The 10,742-nt window shown below is 37.7% G+C and overlaps 2 protein-coding genes across 3 annotated transcripts in view; both read right to left on the reverse strand.

Annotated features, from left to right (window-relative positions):
• otud7b (OTU deubiquitinase 7B) overlaps positions 1–1,469 on the reverse strand; it is a 48,928-nt gene extending 47,459 nt beyond the window's left edge. Inside the window, exon 1 of the mRNA XM_082551904.1 lies at positions 1,363–1,469. The gene's annotated coding sequence lies outside the window, so the exon portion shown is untranslated. The remainder of the gene's footprint in view (positions 1–1,362) is intronic.
• Positions 1,470–2,435: 966 nt separating this feature from the next.
• rbm8a (RNA binding motif protein 8A) lies at positions 2,436–7,564 on the reverse strand. 2 transcript variants are annotated; one of them, XM_082551536.1, is made up of 6 exons: positions 7,472–7,564; positions 6,897–6,956; positions 6,727–6,804; positions 5,702–5,838; positions 3,963–4,099; positions 2,436–2,751 (listed from the first exon to the last, which is right to left on the reverse strand). In XM_082551536.1, the coding sequence occupies exons 1-6, from the start codon at positions 7,530–7,532 to the stop codon at positions 2,703–2,705; spliced, it is 522 nt and encodes a 173-aa protein (XP_082407662.1). In that variant the 5' UTR covers positions 7,533–7,564; the 3' UTR covers positions 2,436–2,702. The 2 variants fall into 2 exon arrangements, with proteins under 2 accessions (XP_082407662.1, XP_082407661.1); XM_082551535.1 differs by having other exon boundaries at positions 7,466–7,564.
• Positions 7,565–10,742: the final 3,178 nt, after the last annotated feature.

The following is a 10,742-nucleotide window of genomic DNA, read 5'->3' on the forward strand; positions in this document are numbered from 1 at the left end:
GGGAACACGTCTGACCGTAATCCATCTTTTCTGGAATTGTACAAACACTAATAAGCTGTGACAAAACGTGTACATTTAGCATGGTTAATATTGCTTGCAGCTTAAGAGTTGTTTTTTATAGGTCTCAGTACTTTTCATGACCATTGATGTCAATTTTCGCATGCAAAACGTTTTTTTGTTGTTTTCAAAAATAAATGGAAGTACATGTCAAACTTTTTCTACTCATGAAAGACAAACTTAGTGTTTCGTTAAGATGTTTTAGGGAATAGCTCACCAGGTTTCTTAAAAGACATTTAAAGCTCTTCCTTGCCCTTGAATGATTCATGGGGGATTGTTTAGTGGCTTCCTCTGAAAATAATCAGGTTCAAGGACTGCACTGCAACTGAGTGAAAGAAAAGGAGCCAATGAGAGCATGAGGGTGGGAATGGATGTTTGTATCTGTGTGTGCCTGTTTGTTTGACGCCACCTCTCTCTAGGGACATCTCAGGCCCTCCATGGTATGGAGGCCTATCTCCCTCCACCACTTCCCCTACCAGTGGCAGACGCCCTCAGACATTGGTGGTTCTTTGTGTCCGGGGATGGGCGTCCAGGTACCCACCGGCTCACTCCTGGTGGCTGCTTGTCGGCGCCTGGAGCCTGGAGCTTACTCAGGCTCCTTCGGGGGTGGGGTGCCCTTGGCCTCTCGGCCTGGTCATTGTGTCCTTGGGCAAGACACTTTACCCTACTTGCCTACTGGTGTTGGCCAGAGGGGCCGATGGCGCGATATGGCAGCCTCGCTTCTGTCAGTCTGCCCCAGGGCAGCTGTGGCTACAACCGTAGCTTGCCTCCACCAGTGTGTGAATATGAGAGTGAATGAATAGTGGTATTGTAAAGCGTTTTGGGTGCCTTGAAAAGCGCTATATAAATCCAATCCATTATTATTATTATATATTATAATTATAATTATTATTATGTGGACATGCATATTAGGTCGTTTTTTAGTGAAATATAATCCCTCCAGAAAGGCAGGAAAAGCCCGGAAACTTACTTTAAAACTAAATATGTTCTAAATACTTTAAAACTAAATATGTTTCTAAATACTTTAAAACTAAATATGTTTCTAAATACTTTAAAACTAAATATGTTCCCTAAAACGGTGACAGAGCTACAGACCCATGACAGCCTTACACAGGTAGCCAGCAGCTATGACCAGCACTACCTGTGCAGTTAATAAAAGGACAGGTAATGTTTGTCGCGCTGTTGCACACACAGCACGCTCGTTTGTTTCAGTTCGTCAGTTGCCACAAGACAACTTACCAACGTGTACGTAATAAGCTACTCCTGGGTGCTATACACGACAGTGTACGCTGTACACCTACTTACTGGTTTTGTCGCATCAGTCTGTGTCTCTGAGTTAACTTGTGTTTCTCCTACAGCTCCGGACCACTAAAAATGCGCGTGCTCTTTGTGAGCTCGTTCCCGGCTCGTAACCAGCGCGTTCTGCCGTCAAGGGCGATCATTGGTTAAATGTGATCATGTGACTGATGCAAGCCAGATCCTTTTATTTAGCAAAACTGTGATTAATAGTTAAATATTATTGTTGAGGGGCACAGACCGGACTCCGCACGCACGCACACACACATAAAAAATATATATATATATATATTTTTTTAAAAAGTTGCTTCAACAAAAGGGCACTTTGGGCACCCATCAGGAAAGGGGCGGGTGCTCAAGCCCCTCTATGATGTTGTTTATTATATTGCTTTTTCTTTGCTTGTTTTCTCTTTTTTCTTTCTCAACAGGTGATTGATATATGTATTTTGTGTCTGATTTTGCCCTTTATCATCGTCCCTCTGCCCCGCTCTTTTTCTTTCCCCCTTTCTTTCTCCTTTTTCTTTTCCCCAGTCAAGTCTGTCCCGTGTTCAGCAAATGAAAATAAAATAAACAATAAAAGCAAAGGTGACTCAAATAGACCAATATGGCAAGGCTGGGATGGTCCATTTGGTAAAGTAAATCTTTCTTTGCCTTTAGACAATAATTCTGATGCAAAAGAACCAAACGGGACAGGCAATAAAAAAAAAAAAAAAGGAGCCAATGCCCCCCCCAAAAAACCCAAACCCTTGAATAAATATAAAGAAATTAAGAGGTAACTTTTACACACCACGACACTAAGTTACACACTTAACATGAAAGGTAAATTTTACTTATTTCGAAAGTAAAGAACCTATACATTATCATTTTCCCTTTCATAAAGTATTATATATGTAAATCCTAAATGTTCTTTTCTACATTCTTCATATGTACCGGTATATGATGTCTATATATGCTTATATTATCTATCTATCTATCTATCTATCTATCTATCTATCTATCTATAATTTCATGCTAAATGAGCTGGTAGGCTGATTTCTCTGTTAACTGTTATTTTAAAAACAAAAAGACAAACAAATCATAGGTTTACATTTTAAAATTTTTAATTTTCCCTAGGTTATATAAAATAAAATCCAAGTTACAATGAGCAAACAGAAAGCACTGTGAGGGATTCATGAAAACCATAAACATGTACATGTCTGTCTGAAAGTAAAAGCACAAATTCTCTGTTAGAACCAATTGCCCAGCTACACAACGTTTACTGAAAATATTGTACAAAAACTCCAAAAGTTGCTTCGTAGGAAGGCATTAGAAGCCTATTAACTGGTTATCAAAGTGATGACTTCCTCCATTCAACGCCGCCTCCTGTCTGGACTTCTGCTGCGCCTCCGTCCACCAGCCCTAAAACAAAACACACATTAAAATCAAAAAGGGAAATCTTAAAATTAATTAATTAATAAATTCAAAAATCAGAGTTTCACTTAAATAACTACATATAACTCAATATGGGTGGTAACATAAAAAAATATATTGTTGTAATTTATTTATTACCCTATTAAGCTGTGTTTTATGTTTTACCTGCTTTAACATTAACTACAGCATAAATAAAGTATATTTATAGTAACTTGTGGAATAGCTGTGACAGTGACTTAAAAAGGTGTAGTTTATTTTTCTTGTTTAAAAACAAACTAGAGTATTAGAAAAATATATTAATCAAGAATGAAGAGAGCAATATTAATAATAATACAGAAAGTCTTGGTTGTTTCGCGTGGATTATCGAATTATTACGAATTATTATTGTGAAATTTAATTTACTTACTTATCTAAGATGGAAAGTTTGTTTGTTCGTTTTGTTTTACTCTTTTGTAAATGAGCTGCTTCCTAAATGATCTTTTGTTAAAAGGGTTGGCATTATAAGCATTTGCTCCAGTCAGCACCTTTTTGATTAGCTTTATCTCGTGCTTTCTTTCTTTGTGGTAGATCTTTATTCTGTATTCATTGAGAGATTTGAATTCTAATCAAATAAATAAATAAATGAAGAGAAACTTTTCAGTAACAATGTAACGAGAAAATGTAACATCTATATTGTCATTACTGCAAATATGAATGCAAAGACTAAGTGCTGGGTAGAAAGAGGAAAATTCATCACCAATTACATAATAAAATTCTACTTAAATATTACATGTGTTATAGTCAGCCATTATAAAGATTTTTTTTTAACGTAATTTGACTTTTGTGGGTTTTTTCCTTTTTTAATTATTGAGCCCCTTCATTTCTTGGTTTTGTTTTTTTAACTTTATTGAACCACTGTGTTTTGGATATTGTTTTCTATGTTTGTTTGTTTTTAAAACAATTCGACTTTACGCTACTTATTTCTGAGCTGTGTTTAATGTTTTGTCATCTGTCACAGAGACATTTAAACTAAATTATATCTTATCTACAAAACTTGAGTAGTCATGTCATCAGTAGTGGCTGCATGGTAAGAGGGGAAAAAAATGATCACTTATGATGACAAAATCCTACTGAAATGAATGTACAGAGTATGTTTCTGTAGATTTTTCAAACACTGGAGCTTGTTTCTGCTCCAAGATGGATGAAGACACCACCCTCACCTTCTCTTGTTCTTGGGAGGCCCTCTGACAAAACACCAGTCTACACTGATAGGCTGGCCCATCATGTCCTGACCGTTGAGCCCTTCCATGGCTGCTTGAGCCTCTTTGTACGTCTCATACTCAACCAGTGCATAACCCTGGGGACAGAAGACTGTGTGAATTATTGCATATTTATGTACACAGTAAAATCAAATACTTCAGTTATTGGTAGAACACATTCTGACTTTGTTGTACAACAATCTGTTTTTGCTTCAAACCGCCTTTAAGGAAAACTTTACACGTTCTCCATTCTTAGCTGACAGAGGTTGGGGTAGAATTCCCTTTGGTCCTACTTTACATCAAAAACAATGCTGCCACCGTGTGGTAGAAAAGAGGATGTGTTTCTATATTTAAAAGGAACAGTTTTAATTTGCACCTCTTTGCCCTAATCTAGTTCCCCATCGTTAGACCTGACTGTGCCCCCAATAAATTTTATTTCAGGATGCCTTACTGAAGGATGTCTGCATCCCTGAAATACAACTGGAAAAGAGAGAAGAGGTATGCATCCTCTGCACAAGTGTTTTTCCCACATGGAATAAGTGTTATACACAGCTGAAATACAATGACAATGGTGGGATGAGGACTCTACAAATAGCTGTTCCTTTGCATTCATGCAGTTGTTTCAGTTTGGCTGCATAAACAATCTTTCTCTATTTTACCATTTGCGTGGAATATAAACAAACAAATGTGTAATATCTGTATATTCCTGGTTTGAATTTGGTTAAGTTAACCCAACTATAAAAAAGTGTCACAAGCCACTGTTAAACTGACTTATGAGATGATAAAAAAACAAAAACAAACGGCACACAACAACAAAACACTAAAAGGACAATGAAATGTGCTTTTAGTAAAAATTTGTTGTGTGTAAAATTTCCAGTTTGATCCATATCACATGTTAAAAATGAGAACAATCTGATCAGAAAACCAGCAAGCAGGTTACCAATAATTTCATTTTCACACAGACAGAGGAGATGGGATTGTTAGACCAAAACATAATCCTTTACACACATTAAGGACATCTGCAGTATTAAAAATCTTTGGATTTAGGGTTTTGTTTCGCAATAATTAGACCAGAGAAATGTTGGTTACTTTTTTGGTAACTAACTTGACACTGGCACTTCTCTTTGTATGAAATCAGTTAAAGTGTGACTCAGTGGATGGTCATGGCTCTGGCTTCTGAGTTTATTCTTCATGGATGGCATCGTGGTGTCATCGTTAAGAGTCAAACAAACATGTTATGCAGCCAGGTGTTGTGTATGCAGGTGGAAGGCAACAGTGATCTGTCTGGGCTCAAACCACCTTTACCCCAGAATGAAGCAATGTTTTCAACAAGCCATTTTTTTTTCTCCACTCAAACAGAAATGGATGTAAAAACCAGTCAAACAAAACAAAAAGAGCCAATTTAACAGTAGCATTGTTTGGGGTGTACAATCAACCTGTCTGAAAGATCTACGGAACAACCGCACGCCTCCCATTCCTCAAAGTGTAGCTGCAAACCACACTGAGGTTCAACTCCAAGTAGCGGGCTAGAATCAGGTATCACCAGACGGCAACCCTGTACTAGCCAGGGTTATCAGCTCACGCACGCACACACACACACACACACACACACACACACACACACACACACACACACACACACACACACACAAAAACCCAAACAATAATAGCATGTGGTTCTTGTTGTTGTATTTTTTTACCTTAAGGTAACCTGTTCTGCGATCGAGGTTGAGATGGAGGTTTTTGATTTCTCCAAACTCTGAAAACTTATCATGGATGTCCTCCTCTGTGGCCTCCTCGTGTACACCCGTCACAAAGAGGATCCAGCCCTCCACAGCTGCAGCAAGGAAAGGAATCAGCATGTGATGAATCAAGTCACCTCTGTCAGTGCGCCCCAGGGCAGCTGTGTCTACAATGTAGCTTGCCATCACCAGTGTTTGAATGTGTGTGTGAATGGGTGGATGACTGAGTAAAGTGCTGTACAAATACAGGACATTTACCAAGTAGCACTTTCAAGTGTATCAACTTAAAAAAGACAAAAAACAAACAAACACTGTATTTGAGTCATAAATAAAAAAAGTTCTACTTGTTGATAGTGTGATGCCAAAGGTGCTACATTGCAATAAAGCATTTAATGTAAAATAAAAAGTTTTGCTTTGATATTAAGTCAATAAATAACAGTAGTGACACTTTTTTGGAAGCAAGTTTGCTATTTTGTAAATCTGAATGGATTTCAATGGTACCAGCGTAATCCTTCTTCTTTTGCTGTTGATTAACTCTGAGATTTCTATTCACACATGTAGCTTGGACTTTATACTATTGACCAAACTTATCATTACAGGTATTGTCTTTTAGAAAAGTAACAAATTACTTTACTAATTACAAGTTACTTGATCATTTTACTTTTGCATTACTCTGTAACACAGCCTGTGGTGCTGTAGTGAAAGGTTTATAAATTGATAATCATGAGAAATTGCACCACACAATTGTAACGAGGACAAACACACAAATTATTTTGTGCTTAAGTATTAAGACAATTACAATTAAGAACATGTATTTAAATATGTTCTAACATGTTCTACCCAGCAGTGATTATCACATTAACAGCAAATGATGTAAGACTACCCAGAAAACCAGTGGTACTTTCTGCTATATCACCGCAAAGCCACAGGCTGCCGTTTCAAGTTCGTGACATAATCCTTTGTTAAACTGTTTCTTTACTTACATCTCTGAGGGCCTGGCTCATCCCCATCTTGCTCCACAGTATCATAGTCCTCTTTGGTTCTGGACCGGGCTCCCTCCTCTGGAAATGTCGACAAAGAAACACTTACTGTACTGCATAGCTAAAGTAAGAGAGGCTATGTAAACTATCGCCATCACACAGGGGTCACTCACCTGAACCGAAGCCTCGTCCTTTCCGCTTCTTGGCTTTCTCTTTCAGCTTGTGGATGCTCTCTAATGAATGAAAGATGAACAAGTCAGAGCCAGCGCACGCTGCTGCAATGTTCGCTTCATTACAAGTTTAACAACGAACAAAATTCGCCAATTTAATTCAACTGACTGGGAATATGTTTAACATGCCCGCTCCCCCCAGTTCGATCCGCAAAAACAATTACCCGTTAGCTGCACTAACCGCGAACTAGCGTGTTAGCAGCTGCTAACAACACTCACAATGAGAGTTAAGTCACCGGCCAAGTAAATTTCCCCTTCGAAATGAAACAGGTGAATTTTAAACATCTCTATGTCCGTAGCCTCGCTAACTTTTACGGAGCGACTGAATAGATCAACTATACGGCGCTAACTCGCGTTAGCATGTTAGCATTTATCGGGCCTGCCACCACGCAGTCTAGCTTTTGTTCCGTTTACGAACATAGCGGCTGCGATTCGGACCTCAATAATTACACATCATTTGAACGCGGGGACAGTAAAGTATTTGCCACTAACAGTGAACATAATAGTGTTACCATCACCATCCTCATCCATAGGAAAGTCCTCGCCTCCCGCTTCATGAAGATCCAGCACGTCCGCCATGATGTCTCTGTGTGTATGCGTCTGACCAACGTAACGTACGTACGCAAAAAGCGCTGAGAGGCAGGCGGAAGTTGCCAGTTTGTATAAAATAAAAGTCAATATATTAAAATACACAGAATAACTAAATAAAGATGAAAATAATTATAAATTAAAAAAAAAAACTATCATTTTTATCACAGAAAGTAAAAAGGCTCAAATAAATTTACACAAACAGGCACATTTAGGTTTATAATGGTGTAGTTTTAAGATACCTGCACTTACAGCCCTGTGCAACTTGTCATTTCTCCATATTTTGTTTGGAAAAAAAAACAAAAACTGGTGCAGTGGTTTATTGAAACATGTGCAAACATACATGGAAATACAGTACACACACAAAAACAAGTTTATACAACTAACAAGCTTGAAAGGTAGTATTTGGTGTAACCACCTTTATTTAGTTGAACTCTCTTAGGCACCTTTCTTGTCATTTGTGTAAATAGTCTTCAGGAAAAGTTCTCCAGGCTTCTTAATTTCTTGGAACCACCAGAGCCCCAAAGACTCGAATACAACTGCAGCAATGTGCTGTGAGGCAATGAGCAAAAATTGCAGTGATAGTAGAAGAAACCTGATTCATCTACGAGGACCCCACCCGACTCCACTCACTTCCATTGCAAGTGGAGTGTATGATTTATCTAGAATAAACCTATAACACTGCAGCTAATATTTCAGCACACGTGGTAAATAATATTAAATACTTTAAAGGTGCGTGTTTTGGAATAACTTTACAAAGCCATTTTTGTCCATATAATTTTGAATGTGATCATCAGTATCTCATTATTTTTTTTACTTAATTTCTTTGAGAACTGTAGGTAATAATTACATATAGTCTGTACATGTAAAACAAAAATGATGTTTTTAAAAAAAAAAAATCAAATACTTTGATTTTAGCAAGGCAAACAATGGGACATGACATAGACACACTTTACATATATCATAGGGTTTTCTTGCCATTTCCAATGATTTGTTGCTGAGTACATTAGGATTTTGTAGAAAACTTTGTATTTAGTGTTAAATTGTCTTCTTTTAGATTCTGGTGAGACGATTAGAAACATTCACTCACTTGCCGTCTGTAATCTGAAGACTTGTTAAACACGTCACATTTGAGGGAAAACATTGTTGTTTATTTGTGCTCACATCCTGAATTTAAACATTTCCTGTGTTTATTACACTGTCATCTAATTGTGCTTACAATCCATAGTGAGACAGTGTGCCTGAGGTTTTTGACTCACATCTTCAAAAATCCATGCTCATTCAGTCTCTATGACAGAGATGCTGTGATTTCCGATAACACATCCCATTATCTCTCAGTTACTCTTATGCTTTGGCATAAGTATACACAGACTCATTTTCAATTGCTATTCTAATTTCACTGTATGACCTGGAGACAGGAGATGAATGTGTGTCTTTAATTTTAATAATTTTGTCTGCTTATATTACACTTACTGGTGTGAACTGGCTCTAATATGACTTCTGCATCATATGTAATCTTACCCAGTTTACAGGGAATAGCTGTTCCCTGTCATAAATTACAACATAAGATGTGACAGTCTGCTGCTGAAGATAAGGCGAAGGTGAAAAGAGCAGCATTGTTCTTTATCTTGGTCCATATTTTAGGCTTTTTTTGTTGTTGTTGTTGTTGTTGGGGGTTTTTTTGAGGATTTATGTGTTGAGTTTGTTGAATTTTACTTTTAGGAACTAGGAATATCTTTGTTTGAGTTTTGGTTTTTGTAAAAAACAAAAAAAAAAAAAAACGTTACAAGACCAACAGGGGGCAGTCATGGATCCACTCGCGCTTTTGACCCACGTGTTTGAAACTCATATAAAAGCTGTTCATGTTGGTATTCTGGTGTCATTATGGTAAACTGAAAGCTATTCTTACTGTGAACTGAAATCAAGTGTTGGTAGAGAAATGACTTCAAGCAATGTGTAATCTGGTTAAAGGGTAAAAGCAAAATAGTAGAACGATTAAAGTAGTTCTGATAAACATCTTTAGTAAATGGACTGACACTTATATAGTGCGTTTCTATTCTCGCACAGCACTCAAAGCACTTTATACAACAAGCCTCATTCATTCACTCATATGAGCACTTTTTTCTATGCTTTCATGTATCTTGCCCAAGGATAGTTGACATGCAGACTGGAACGACTAGAGATCAAACTGCCAATCACCAAATCAGTAGGTGACCTGGTCTACGTCCGGAGCTACAGCCACCCTTCAAAGCCCCATAGTAAGCATATATTGTATTTAAAAGAAAGTGTGGTAGTCCCTTTAACCTGCACTGTCTCTAAGGGCCAGCGGGGAGCAACTCCTTTTGGATATGATTTAGGGCATTTGAGTCTTTATAGCTAGTCCAGTGTAGTACTCAGAGTGGAATCAAAGCATTTGTAAGATCTGCCAGATGGTGGATTCGTTTAAGCACACTAATGTGAATATTGTGTAGAACAGGGGTGTCAAACATGTGCTCCGCAGGCTTACCAAAGGGTCCGGTCTGGCCTGTTGGACGGCTTTGCAAAGTGTGAAAATTGCTGAAAAGAAAGCATAATTTCACTGTGATCCATAAGTTTTAATGTACATGTAATGACATTAAATTGAGTGTGAAAAATAGACATTGTTGCAAAAAAAGTCCCACTTAAGATCAAATCTTTTTTTTTTTTTTTAAATAAATGCATACTTAAGTGATGGCTACCTCCAGTCTCAAACACAAACCAAGGCTATGACAGGTTCAAAGTTTTTAGGCCTCCTAAACTTAAACCTGAACTGAACTTCTAGACCTCTGATGCTGAGCTTGTGCAACCTACCTCTGTATTAACATTAACCTCCTAAGACCTGAACTCTTCCACAGCATGCATTTTTAATTTCTCTTTGATATTTGGGCATATTGGGGCCTGATGAATGTAAAAACAAAGAATTACCAGATTTCTTTTTACACAGCTTTTGTTTCTAAGAAAAATGAGAGCCACAAATTAGGATACTTGTTTAAAATTTCGATAGAACAGTTGCAGTATAATGTAGAGGAAAATTGAGTATTTGGGTATAAATGACCGTAAATGTGATTTCCACATATGTGGATGCCAGGTCCCAGGAGGTTAAAGGCAAATCCTCTGTGCGATAAGCTGCATTTGTTCAGTTCCAGTTGTCCAGATCACCACGTATTTTGACTTCAGCTGACT

The sequence above is a fragment of the Aulonocara stuartgranti genome, assembly GCF_965226115.1.
Source record: "Aulonocara stuartgranti genome assembly, chromosome: 11".
Lineage (NCBI taxonomy): Eukaryota > Metazoa > Chordata > Actinopteri > Cichliformes > Cichlidae > Aulonocara > Aulonocara stuartgranti.

Bases quoted from the DNA above. Each gene is read 5' to 3' on its own strand.
- rbm8a (XM_082551535.1), bottom strand. From the start codon at position 7,532: ATGGCGGACGTGCTGGATCTTCATGAAGCGGGAGGCGAGGACTTTCCT. The intron at 6,957-7,465 runs GTAACACTATTA...TTCATTCATTAG, and splicing joins TATGGATGAGGATGGTGATG to AGAGCATCCACAAGCTGAAA. The intron at 5,839-6,726 runs GTAAGTAAAGAA...TCCTTGCTGCAG, and splicing joins TGAGCCAGGCCCTCAGAGAT to CTGTGGAGGGCTGGATCCTC.